This window comes from Lithobates pipiens, unplaced genomic scaffold, assembly GCF_037356315.1.
Source record: "Lithobates pipiens isolate NorthernLeopardFrog02 unplaced genomic scaffold, aLitPip1_a1.2 Scaffold_13, whole genome shotgun sequence".
NCBI lineage: Eukaryota > Metazoa > Chordata > Amphibia > Anura > Ranidae > Lithobates > Lithobates pipiens.
Genome location: NW_027507718.1, coordinates 102,837,076 through 102,850,536, shown reverse-complemented (window position 1 = coordinate 102,850,536; position 13,461 = coordinate 102,837,076). Strand labels below are relative to the sequence as shown.

The 13,461-nt window shown below is 44.4% G+C and overlaps 1 protein-coding gene across 1 annotated transcript in view; it reads left to right on the top strand.

Moving 5' to 3' along the window:
• SMC2 (structural maintenance of chromosomes 2) overlaps positions 1-13,461 on the top strand; it is a 69,648-nt gene that overhangs the window by 35,965 nt on the left and 20,222 nt on the right. The window contains exons 11-15 of the mRNA XM_077475352.1: positions 3,446-3,605; positions 5,110-5,227; positions 6,169-6,307; positions 6,444-6,563; positions 13,228-13,432. Coding sequence (XP_077331478.1) covers positions 3,446-3,605; positions 5,110-5,227; positions 6,169-6,307; positions 6,444-6,563; positions 13,228-13,432 — 742 coding nt within the window. The remainder of the gene's footprint in view (positions 1-3,445; positions 3,606-5,109; positions 5,228-6,168; positions 6,308-6,443; positions 6,564-13,227; positions 13,433-13,461) is intronic.

The window sequence follows — 13,461 nt, the reverse complement described above, 5'->3', positions numbered from 1 at the left end:
AATTCAGGGTTAAGGGGTGCGCTGTGCTATGAATGCAGGGTTAAGGGGTGCACTGCACTCTGAATGCAAGGTTTAGGGGTGCGTTGTGCTCAGAATGCATGGATCAGGTGTGTTGTCACGTTTTTGGGGTTGTGTTCGATATGTGCAAAGAGATCACAGAAATACTTAAAAGTATAACCTTTATTAAAGATAATGCCAGATAAAGAATAGGGATGAGCTCAGGCGTGTTTGCATGGTCCACACGCTGAGCCCGCTAGGAAGTCGGTGCTGCGCTAATCACAGGCAGTGAGACATTGCCCCGATGTGCGGCTGCAGAGATCGGGCAATGTCTTACTGCCTGTGATTAGCACAGCGCTGCGCCGACTTCCTGGCGGGCTCAGCACGTGGACCATGCAAACATGCCTGAGCTCATCCCTAATAAAGAATACTTAACTAAAGGTCCCGTTTTGCTATTATGCAACATGGCACAAGTAATCAGGACCAGAATGTGAAGGGTGGGTAGAGGACACTGCTCTACTACGCCCCCCCCCCCCCCCCCCCAAACATAGCACAGTGTCCTACCTGTTGCCACAGCAGAGACCGGGAGGCAGCACAGCTCTGGACAGAGGGCGGGAGCTGGCAGAGTGACTTTTCATATTAGCGAGCTGGTGATTGTGTCCTAGCAACCCATCGCCAGCAGCTTAACATAAAAAGTTACAAAGAGAATAGAGCTGGCATGAGATGGGTAGAGGTGATACTCAGTCCCCAATAGTATGCACACAACAAAAAACAAAATTGCCCATGGGACTTTTAAAGTGGTTGTAAACCCTTACAAACCAATTTGACCTACAGGTAAGCCTAGATTAAGGCTTACCTGTAGGTCCAAGAAATATCTCCTAAACCTACACGGTTTAGGAGATATTTACTAAAAGACAGTGACAACTGTCTACAGCGCATGCGACGTAGACAGCGGCACGCAGGCGCACTATCGCCATTAGCAGCACCATTAGTGGCGGCTCCCATGCGCATGCGTGGGAGTGACGTCATTGCTGCTCCAGCGCTGTGAGTAGCCGGAGCAGCAATACCCGGAAGAAGATGAATGCTCCGGACTACAGGGGACAGCGGCGACATCGCTGGCTCCTGTGTCAGGTAAGTATAGTAGCTCATTATGCTTTATCTTTGCAGGGAGACAAAGAGGAAGTAAACTCATCAGGGTTTACTTCCTCTTTAAAGAGCACATCTCAGGTAAAATGTATAAAGTCTTTAACACACATTTATAAACGGCATGTAATAAAGAAAAAGGAAAACATATGAGATATCAACATATTGTAAATTTTGCATTCATATAATAGACCTTTCCATAAGACTTGAATATGTAATACAAATGACTGTCAGTAGGGATGGCTGTGCTAGGTCTCTACGCGTTTCACGAGAGGAGTCTCACTTTTTTGGAAGAAGCACAGATAGATGCCTGAAGATCAAGAGCACAAGTAAGTAAATGAGAAAAAAGAGAGAGGTGGAAAAGGAAACGTGCCGAACATATGCATATAAGTTCAATATGTTCCACTTACGATTAATGGGGGTCTTCTGGCCTACTAGCTGGTATAGATGACTCTTTATGAAGTGGTCAAAAAATCAGTATATATAGGTGGATATGCTACGCTTTGCTTGTTCTCTCGGTATTTACCACTTAGATTCTCATTCACACATACACAACCAGTAAGTGCTGTCTTGCATTTCAATACAGACATTACTCATAATTGGTCTCATAGTATACACATATATAATCACATATTACTTATATTTGTACCGAAACGCATAGAGACCTAGCACAGCCATCCCAGACTGACAGTCATCTGTATGACATATCCAGGACTTATGGAAAGGTCTATATTATATGAATGCAAAATTTACCAATATGTTGATATCTAATCTGTTTTATTTTGTCTGTATTACATGTTGTTTTTAAATGTGTGTTAAATTATATATTTTACCTGAGGTGTGTTCTGTAAAAGTTCCATGGACAAGCTTGTTTTTTGTTGTGTGCATAACATAAAAAAGTTAATTTGGCCAGCCCCTCCTCCCACCCTCCACCATGAGCTGTGCTTCCTCCCAGTCTCAGCTGTTCACTGATCACAGCGGTGGAGGAGGATGGAGGCGGGAGGAAGAGACAGACACCGAGACATATGTGGTGCCGTGGAGCTGCGGAGGAGGCTGGGAGGGGAGACCAGGATCGGCACATAGAAGGCAGGGGTTGGCGGCGCAGGAAACCTGTGCGCGGTCTACCTGTCACCTGCCTGCGGTCAACAGATGGACTGCGATCGACAGGTTGCTGGCCGCCACCTTATATAACCTCAATGCAGATATACAGCTATGAGATTTGGTGCACAAGATGCGCACAGCTATTTTTTACAAGAAGATTTAAGACAAGGTAATGGGCGCAAAAAACATTTTTAGATGTTACCTATAAAATAGTGAATCTTTACTTTTTGGTTGGTTTGCCGATGCCGAGTATTTGCACGAGCCCTTGTGCAACTGATACCTTTTTTGAGGTGCAATTTGTGCCCATGCAAAATGAATGGGCTCAAATTGCACTGTAAAGAATCGCATACGATTTTGAACAGTCATGCAGTTTCCCGCACCACTGATGTGTGAACCCAGTATAGAAAGACAGGGAGCTGCCATCTAACTGCAGCAATGGGCAAACCATTTATTAAAAAATGTTATAATGACTCACATGTTAACAGTACATATCACGCATTTCAAATCTTCACGTCATAGTGTCCCTGGTCCACAGGACCTGCTGATGATGGAAGACAATGGCCGCTTGCGGTGCTCACACGGCTGGAGGTCAGGAAGTCCCGGGACGTCTGTATACCAGCTTGGAGTGCACACATGGGTATAGGGAAGAATTGAGGTCAGCTTGGTGCCAGAACGCCTATACATCTCCTCCAGCCCTGTGAGCACTGCAAGTGGCCGTGATTATGTATAATCGGCGGGTCCCATGGGATGAGGGCTATGTGACCATGCAGATTTGGATTGACATGCAAGATATGTACTGTTAACATTAACGGTTTGCCCGTTGCTCCACTTAGATGGCGCTTCACTGTCTTTCCATACTGGGTTCACACAAGAGCAGTGGGAGGAACCGCATGCAATTCGTCAGGAATCTCGCCGCATTTCTCTTAAGAGCACGTGCGATTCATTTTGTGTGGGCTCAAATCACACTGCAAAGGTATCTGCACTGTGCATCGGCGAGTACTTGACCGAAAGTATCGGCACTCACCAGTAAAAAAAAAAAAAAATATATACATTTTATTAAATAAAAAGATTTGTCACTACCTTGACCATTCCTCATGTTTAGCATCTTCATATAACATTTAGCAAAAAAATTTAGGCATAAGAAATAAAAAAAAAAAAAAGATCCACGATGACCGATAACATAAAATGTCCATTTTCTTCACAGGCTCAGATGAAATTAAAGCATGCACAGCAGGAATTAAAGACCAAACAGGCTGAGGTAAAAAAGATGGACAGTGGCTACAAGAAGGACAATGAGGCTTTTGAAGCAGTAAAGAAAAATAAAGAAAAACTTGAACAAGAAATTAAGAAACTGAACTATGAAGGTACATGAGTGGGCACTTCACTTTTTTAGGAATGATATAATATCTTTGCTTCATTCACTTATTTGGTGTATTTTCTTTTCCCAACTATGCTCATACAAACAGACTTCTGTGTTCACCTTTACAGAAAATCTGAAACCCCTCTACTCCCCCTTGTCCCTGCTGTACCTGCCTCCCGCATCCTGAGCTGTCAGGGCTCCTTCAAGCCACTGCACCTACCCTGAGGATTTGTAATCCCCGCTGCTTTCTCTCCTCTCCGTCCAGTTCTGCCAGAACAAATTCTAATTGGTCAGCACCGTCGCATGGATGGTGCTGACCATTCAGAATCCATCTAGTCTATCCTTGCAGCACTGGACGGAGAGGAGAGAAGGCAGCGGGGATTTCAAATCCCTGGGACTGGTGGAGTGGCTTGTGGGAGGCAAGTACAGGGAGGGGGGTGCAATCTTGGATCACTTTTAGAGAATTTCACTTTAACAAAAGAAATCAAACAGATTCCACTATTCACGCTAAATAACATGGATGGACAAATATTGTATTCTGACAACAGACACCCACAGCTGTCAGAATACCCAAATAGTTCCTGCATCTGATTAGATGCAGGTGCTGTTGTTCTGCCGCCATTTTCCCACCTAGCTTCTTCAGCAAAAGTTGATTAACCACTTGCTTACTGGACACTTAAACCCCCTTCTCCTGTCCAGACCAATTTTTCAGCTTTTAGCTAGTTGTGCGGTCATACAACACTGTACCCAAATTTAAATAGTTATAATTTTTTTCCCCACAAATAGAGCTTTCTTTTGGTGGTATTTGATCACCTCCTACGGTTTTTATTTTTTGTTAAAAAAAATTCAAAGGACCAAATTTAAAAAAAAGTATGTCATATTTTGTTATAAAATTTTGCAAACGGGTAATTTTTCTGCTTTCTTGCTGATGAGGCGGTACTGATGGGCTGCATTGATGGGAAATAATGGGCACTGGTAGATTACACTGATAGGCAGCACTGATTGGCATCACTGGTGGGCATTGATAGGTGGAACTGGCAGGCAGTAATTGTGGGCACAGATTAGGCAGATGGGCCTCATTCCTCTTCGCGACCGATGTCCCTTGCACAGTGATCGTCTTTTTTTTTTTTTTCCCTACTTGCGCTGTCAGCGTGAGGAGAAAGAGAGAAAACGGATTGCCACGCTTTTGTTTACATCACGTGATCAGCTGTTATCTGGTCACGTGCTAAACTCTGATCTGTGATTACCCGAGTCTCAGTGACTCGCGGGGAGCGTGCAAAGGGCAGGTCATATGATGGCCTCACGGAAATTCAGGTCCATGCTGTGACCATCATTTGGCTATAGCGTGGACGCCAAGTGGTTAAACAATTGACTTTTGTCAAGCAGTGTGGTGCCAACTAGTTTCAGCTGGGTGTGGTAGTCTTTAATCAGTTGTATTTCTTTACCTGCATTTTTTTTTCAGTATAGCATAATTGTGGCATAATGTGAACTTTATTTTTTTTTTTTAGATGGCAAAGAAGAACAGCTTTTGGAAAAGCGAAGAGATTTGTCTAGGAATGTAGGACGCTTAAGGGAAGCTTATGAATCATTAATGTCACGTTACTCCAACCTTCGCTTTGATTACAGGTAATGCATTAAGTGTCCCTTTTGTGGGGAGGGGGGGAATTAAATAATTTGCTTCCCACACCGAGCAACGTCTGAGCTCCTTTCTACAGTCCAAATCTTGTCTTAAACCTGAGCAAATAAATATTAATCAGCACTTTAGTCATTTTCAGATAGAAAATCTGAAATGTATCACTGAGGACAGCAATAAGAAAGGTAACGTGGCTGGCAAACTTGTTTGATTTTCCTAGATATGTTAAAAGAAATTAGTTTTTTTTAAAGTGAAGCTTTGTGTATGTTGATCCTAACAATGAACTTGGCCTATTTAGTTCATTTTGCTCAGTGGAATATCCTGAGAGTGTTTCTTTATATCTGTTCGACATACTGTATGCAAAGAATACCCATTGATCCTAGCAGAAGTCCAGCAAGCTCTTAACTTCCACATAGTGATCACTGGCATCTGCAATCTGCTGTTTCCGGTGCACACAGCAGTCGGGGGGGGGGGGGGGGGGGGTACTGGGGCGCTGCGCTGGCAGGGCGTCACAAAAAGTCCTGCCAGCAGCTTCTTTGCAGCGGTGTAGGAGCAGTGAATACTACACCTCCTTCGCCGATCCTCCCCATTGAAATCAATGTTTCCGTCGGCAAAGTGCCGCTGCAGTGGCGTTTTTGCGCTCTGATTTAACCCCTTTTGCGGCCTCTAGCGGGGGTTAAAACCACCCTGCTAGCAGCTGAATAGCGCCAAAAATTGATGGTAAAGAGGCGCTAAAAATAGCACCGCTTTACCGCTGACGCCCAGTGTGAAAGAGGTCTTAAGGTTAAAAAAAAAAAATGTTTGGCCTTTTAGAACCACTTTCATTTAAAGAGTCAGTGTTTGTTTTTATTTTTGACCTCTCACAGTCTTTAGGAAATCTATTTCTCAAATGGTGACGTATTGCTTTTATATACATATTCATCTGTTTTTAAAGGGATCCAGAAAAGAACTGGGATAAGAATCGTGTGAAGGGACTTATTGCTTCATTGATAACTGTCAAAGATCCTTCCTCTGCAACGGCTTTAGAAGTGGTGGCTGGAGGAAGGTTGTACAATGTTGTTGTGGATACAGAAGTAGGTATTTCCAGAATATTACACTTTTTAAAGATAACTATATAAATAAATATGCTGTAGTTTAAACTGTAATATTGCTGAGTATGTGGTAATCTAATATTTAATATATTGTCGTGCTCTTTGTTTTTTACTTTAGGTCACAGGTAAAAAATTGCTGGAGAAAGGAGAGTTAAAACGCCGACTCACTATCATTCCACTCAATAAAATTTCAGCTCGCCGATTAGGAAATGATACAGTTAACGTTGCCAAAAACTTGGTAAGTGTTTCAATAAACTTAAATAAAAAATAAAAAAATGCTTTATTTTATATGAGGGAAAGTCTAAATTTAACAAGAGTATTCAGACTATTTACTCTGGTATGTTTCATCACAATATTAAATTATAAAAAGCGATTGTTACCTACAAATAACTGGTGCCCTTCAGTTACCCCATTTATAAACACTAATAGTAATGGTCAGTTGATGTTTATTTGTGTATGGTTACCTCTATGGAATGTCCTTTCTTGAGGAGAGCATGACATGACTGAGTATATGTTTAGACAGGTGTTCTGCAATACCTCAATGTTAACCTGGCTGAGTGCTGTTTTGATGGTTTTCTGGAGGACATTGGTTGAGGAATGAAAATTGTAAATGTAAACTCTAACCATTAACCTTATTTGATGCTCACCTTTTGTTCTGTTCAATATACTGTTAAGTGTTTTTTGTTATAGCTGTTCGATAAGTAAATCTGCTACTCCTACCAGAAAATAGCATGAGCTAATAGTTCCCTGTGCTCGCTTCCCACGCTGCACAGCTAACAGTGTTGTTCCCAGTTTTCTCTGTGGACTACAGAACCCACACCTCGCTATGTTATGGAGAGTGAGATATGTTTAGTAGTCTTGTTCAAGGGGTTACCGTATATACTCGAGTATAAGCCGAGATTTTCAGCCTCTTTTTTGAGGCTGAAAGTGCCCCCCTCGGCTTATACTCGAGTCATCGCTGTCTGCCCGCTCGATCAGCGTGTCGAGCAGACAGACAGCGGCCATTCTATTCAAAAGCCGCGCCTCCGGCTCCGCCTTCGCCTGTGATAGGCGGAACACTGAATTTCCCAGCAGCCTGTGTTCCGCCTATCACGGACATCGTATCATCCTCGTACTACGGACGAGGATGATACGACGTCTGTGATAGGCGGAACACAGGCTGCTGGGAAATTCAGTGTTCCGCCTATCACAGGCGAAGGCGGCGGCGCAGCTTTTGAATTTTACAATGGCCGCCGACGAAGAGGGCACGGGACGGAGGCAAGGCAAGGCACGGCACGGCACGGCAAGGCACGACACGGGACGGATGCAAGGAGGCAAGGCACGGCACGGGACGGAGGCAAGGAGGCAAGGCACGGGACGGAGGCTCGGGACAAAGGTAGGCTGGACACACACACACACACACACACACACACACACACACACACACACACACACACACACACACACACACACACACACACACACACACACACACATGGATGGAGACACACACAGGGATGGATGGATGGATGGATGGAGACACACACACACAGGGATGGATGGATGGATGGATGGAGACACACACACACAGGGATGGATGGATGGATGGATGGAGACACACACACACAGGGATGGATGGATGGATGGATGGACACACACACACACAGGGATGGATGGACGGACACACAGGGATGGACGGACACACAGGGATGGACGGACACACAGGGATGGACGGACACACACACAGGGATGGACAGGCATGTCTCACCCTCGGCTTATACACGAGTCAATAAGTTTGCCAGTTTTTTTGGGGGTAAATTGGGGGCCTCGGCTTATATTCGGGTCGGCCTATACTCGAGTATATACGGTATAATGCTGCATATCTGTAAATACAGTACAGTAAGTGAGTGTCTCCTAAGACTGGAATTGTGGTAGCAGCAGGATCATCAGTTGAAAATAAAGGAAATTAAGCCTGTTAAAAGAAAATTAATGCAGCCACGACATCCACACATGCCACACACTAATAAATATAATTATATGAATTTCTTTTACTTTCATTGACAGACGCAGCCTCTTCTTATTCTCAGATTTTTTTAGCGCCACCTACAGGAGTCGGACACTATGCAGAAAAAAATGTGGCATTGCCTATGGGCAGTACTAGCTGGTATAAACCCCCTCTGCTATAGGCAGCTCGGTTATTTTTGCCTAGTGTTCAGGCGGGAGGACCTGGTTCCCTGCTGGAACCTGTTCTATAGCTTTCTTTTTATCCTTTGTTTTCATCGGTGGAGATTTTCAATCAACAGCCAGGCTGGGCGACAGGCTGAATATTCCAGATCCAGGAGTCACCCTAGCCAGCTATGTGCTGGGTTGACTGCGACAGCTCCATCCTGGACCAGGGCTGTTGGCAAGATAAAGGTCTCGTAGGGGCACATATGACTGAGCGACCGACATCTGTGTTTAGTGTTTCACCTGGCTGATAGGTCTACCTCGTACTGTGGTAGGGGCTGTCTCTGAAGTGATGGACATGATTCCCTGGATTGGTAAATGGATGACCCCTCTTCCTCCCTTGGCATGTGTGGTGTCATCGCATACCATGAGTCTCCGAAGCGTGGGCGGTTTTGTTTTTTTAGATGCCAGTTGGCGATATCGAATGCGTGCTTTTAACGTATTGAAACGTGAGTGTAATTTCATTTATTTAAAAAAAAAAATGCCATTTGGATTTTATGCTATGTGGTGCATTTGTTTTCGAGCTCAACCACACGGATATTCCAGGTAGAAGATTTCTCCTATGGCCTAATGAGTCTGCAGGAACACCACTTAAAGGCCCTAGTAGATCTCCCCCATAGTGTCTTTGAGTACAACTTTGTTTTCCTGTTATATCGCCCACTGGGGACTCTTATTTGCTGTTTGATAATTTTGTGGACTTTTTGTATATGTCTGTTTTTAAGTTATTATCTAGCATGTTCAATTATCACTTTTAGCGTTACCCTTGCCAGTCACCACCTCACCCCCCTCTCTCCAGTTTGGTGCACTTACATTGACCTGTGCATTGTTGCAGTGCAGCCCTGGGGTGGGATATGGGTCTGGTACTCCTTGGGAGCTGCGGCACCTCCATGTGCTCCTGGGCAGCCTGCAGCCATTTTTTATGTCATTGCAGCTGACATCTTTGCTGTGCTTTTTATATATTATTGATTTGCCGCGGTTTGTGGATGGCAGATGGCCATTTTGGGGTCTCCCCCCTGGTCTGGGTTCTGGTCTCCTCTCTGCAGTGTGGATGGCTCACAGTTCTCTTTAGTCCGCCTGGGTCTCTTTAGGTGGTGAGTCCTTTCTGGTACCCCCCTCTTTGCTGCAGCCTGTTTTGGGCTGTTTTGCTTCCCTGTGTTAGGTAGATTCTCTTCCAGTGTTGCCTTCCTTTTTTTTTTTTTCTCTTCTTTTCTTTGGCTGGGCTTTTCTGTGGAGTCTTTGGGCTCAGGCTTCCCACCACCCACCCACCCTGGGCCCCCTTTTGGAGGGGGAGGGTTTCTCTGGGGCTTCTGTTCCCCTTGAATGCACTGTTGGCAGTCCTTGAGGCCTTCCTTTCCAGGGTGGAGGTGGAGTTTTAGTGCTTGGCAGGCTCCACCATCACGGGCCTAGGCTTCCTCATGGTCCCAGAGGCTGCAATTCCCCAGACAGCGAGAAAGATTCCTCTGCCTCTACGGCCACACAGAAAAAGGCGCCGGTGGCTGCACTTATTACCTTGGTGCGGAAGACTTTAAAGACTGAGGATACTTCTGTCGCTCTCCTTTTTGGTATGTATAAGCCGACTCATTCTGCTAAAGTTTTCCATTACCCTGCCTACTTTGATAAATTTGTTTACAAAGTTGGGGAATGTCCAACCGACCCTTTTGTGGTTCTGAAGCCCTTTTAGGAGGCTATTCAGAAGCTGTGGCCCTCTCCTGTTGTGGACCATTCAGTCTAGGTTAAACAGGACAACAATGATAGCCTCCTCCTTTCTGTAGACTTGAAGGTGGAATCTGCCACCTGCATAGTGTTTGTTTTCCCCCTGAGAAAGATGCATCATCCCGGTATCGACACGCGGTGGGAAGGGGCCAGGACAGTATGACAGGCAGCCTGTCTAGAAGGAAGCACATACCATTCCAATAATGGCCTGTATTTTTTACACTTTACATAGAGTGGTGCACTGGCGCACCTCGCATATGCGAGTACCCCATTGGGGAGTGCATTTGTTTAATATAACTTTTTAAACGATATTACACCATCAAGGTTTTTTATTCCCCATATATTTCCGTGATGCTGCATTGGAAGCCCAGGATCCCGTTACCAGTATAGAACCCCAGGGGTGGTTCAAAAGCGTGTACTTGAGCGTAATTGCTAAGTCCCGCACCAAGGTGAGAATTCAATATCTAGGGGTTCACCGGAATATGAGCACCAATGCACGATCCACAGCATGCATGTATGTATAAGCATGTCATGTTTTTACTGGATATCATGTATATGCACTTTAGCACGTTTTTCAGCAGGACTGTGACTTTGTTTTTTAAACAAAATTTTTTGAATAAGATCAGTTTGGCACAGAAGCACTTTCTGGAATTTATTTAAAGTGAGATTATCGATGTCCTTCATAGCCCACTGGACATTATCAGTATTAAAGACCACTTGGATGCACAGGAGCACTTGATTGATAATATTGTTTTGAATTACATGTATAGATTGTCATTATCACATTACATATATTTTTATGGCACTTATGTCACAATAATACTAAATGTGTCTATTTTTTAATACCCACTTTGGTATATGCCTCTATTGTGCAGCACATTTAAGCGCAGTGTATAACTATTTTCCCGCATCATGTTTATGGTTGCCAACTCAGCCCTGCGTCAAGTTTGGCAATAGCCCTGGTGTCTCAGACACTTACCAAGTCGGCTAAGGTCTTGCGCCAAGGTCTGGATAAGGAGCAGGTGTCCCTGGTTTACGAAGAGTTGGTGGACTTGTTGATCTAGGACCTCAAGCAAGTACACTTGTGACTCATCCTTGGATGCGGCCCTATTGCTTTCTGAGCTCTGTTTCAGCAGTGGTGCTTTAGCAAGTCCTCTGGCTCAAATGCTGATTTAGCGGGCCAGATGTCTAAGAATGCCCTGGCAGACTTGCCATTCCAGGGAGAATACCTATTTGGTGCTGCACTGGATAATGTTATCAAGAATTCTACTGGAGGAAAGGGTACCTTCCTCCTGCAGTCTAAAGTTGAAGGAACCTTGTTGCTGGCACGGACCACCTTTCTCTGCACACACAAGACTTTTTCATATCCCTGGTTCCTCGGACGAGATCCAAGGCCTTCAAAACTTCTACGGGTGGTGCCAAGCGCTTCTGGCCCCATAGGCCAGTGGACAAGTCCTCCTCAGCATGAAGGCTTGCCCCCATCTGTTTTTCAGGGTAGGGTGGTCGGCTTCATTGGTTTGCTGACCTGTGGACCTCCGACAAATGGGTCCATGAACTGGAGTATGACGGTTACAAAATAGAATTTCGTTCCAGTCCACCAGAAAAATTCTTCCAATCTTCGCCTCTGTGTCTCACCTACGGGATGTATTCGGGTGGTCTTCTAGGTCAGGGAGTGATTGCCCCAGGTTCTGGACCCAGAGAGGTTTTCAGGTTTTTACTCCAAACTGTTTACGGTTCTGAGGAAGGAAGGTGTCTGTCTGATTCTGGACCTCAAGTATCTGAATTGTTTTGTGAGAGGGCAGAAGTTCAAGGTGGAATCTATCCAGTCCGCAGGGGAGTTCTTGGCCACCATACACATCAAGAAAGCGTACTTGCACATTCCCATCTGTGCCAGGGACCAACACTTCCTGCATTTGTGGCTGAGGAAGCAAATTATATATTTGAACTTGGCTTGGCCTCTGCACCTCAGGTGTTTACCAAGGTGCTACTTCTGATCCTGGTATTCCTGAGACAACGGGGGGAAATTCCATGGTTGGCTACCTGGATGACCACCTCCTGTGAGTGGAGATTCTATGTTGGACAACATGGTAATCAAAAGGCACACTTGTGTACCTTGATCCAAAAGGGTTCGTCCATTGTTGCCTTCCGTGTGTTCTCATTGCAGCCTTTGAAACTGGTTCTTTCGGATTTCCAAAAGCCTATTTAATAATATTAGAGAGTCTCCCTTATTTATAGCCTCTTAGTCGCCTTTTTGGTTGCTATCACTTCTGTATGCTGTGTGGGTGAGCTGGCTGCTTTCTCCTGTGAGTCTTCATATTTGGTTTTACACCGGGATAAGGTGTTTCTTCGTCTGCATCCATCCATCCATCCAGCCATCCAACCCTTCCGATGGTGGTGTCTGATTCTCACCTGAACAAGGACATGGTCTTGGCTTTGCACCCCTCTTCCTTTTTTACAAAAAATAAATAAATCTCTTTCTCTGAGTTCATTTATGGGCACAGCATTGTTTGTTGTACTGCTTTGTGACTTGCTGCCTGTAACGGGGGGTATACCAGCTAGGATTGTCCATAGGCAGTGCTGAGCGGTTTGTGTTTGTTTTTTTGTTTTTTGTTTTGTCTGCCTAGTGTCCTACTCCTGTAGTTGGCGCTATAAACCTTATGGTCGAGCATAAGCAGAGGCTGTGTCTGTCAATGAACTAAGAGATTTTATACAAAAATAAATCTATTTTTTTTCTGTTCTTGAGTTTAAATACAGTTTAACTGAAGATGTAAACCTGTCTTTCTGTAGACTGAGTACACAAGCATTGCTTCAGGACCACAGATGGGGTCCTAGAATCCATTTTTCGGCCTAGTTAAATTGTGTTTCCATTGGATTTTATTAGTAGATAAATTAGACTGATAATTTAGTTCCCCTGGCATGCAATGGTTTGCAGCCCTAACATACAGTTCTGGTTGAAACAAAAATGTATATATGTTCTTTTACAGGTGGGAGCTGACAATGTGCATCTGGCTCTTACTTTGGTGGGTTATGATTCAGAGCTGCAAAAAGCGATGGAGTATATTTTTGGAACTACATTAGTGTGCGATACCATGGACAATGCAAAAAAAGTGACATTTGACAAAAGGATAATGACCAAATCTGTTACTCTTGGCGGAGATACTTTTGATCCACAAGGAACATTAAGTGGAGGTAAATGTTGTTATATTTTTTTTTTTTTT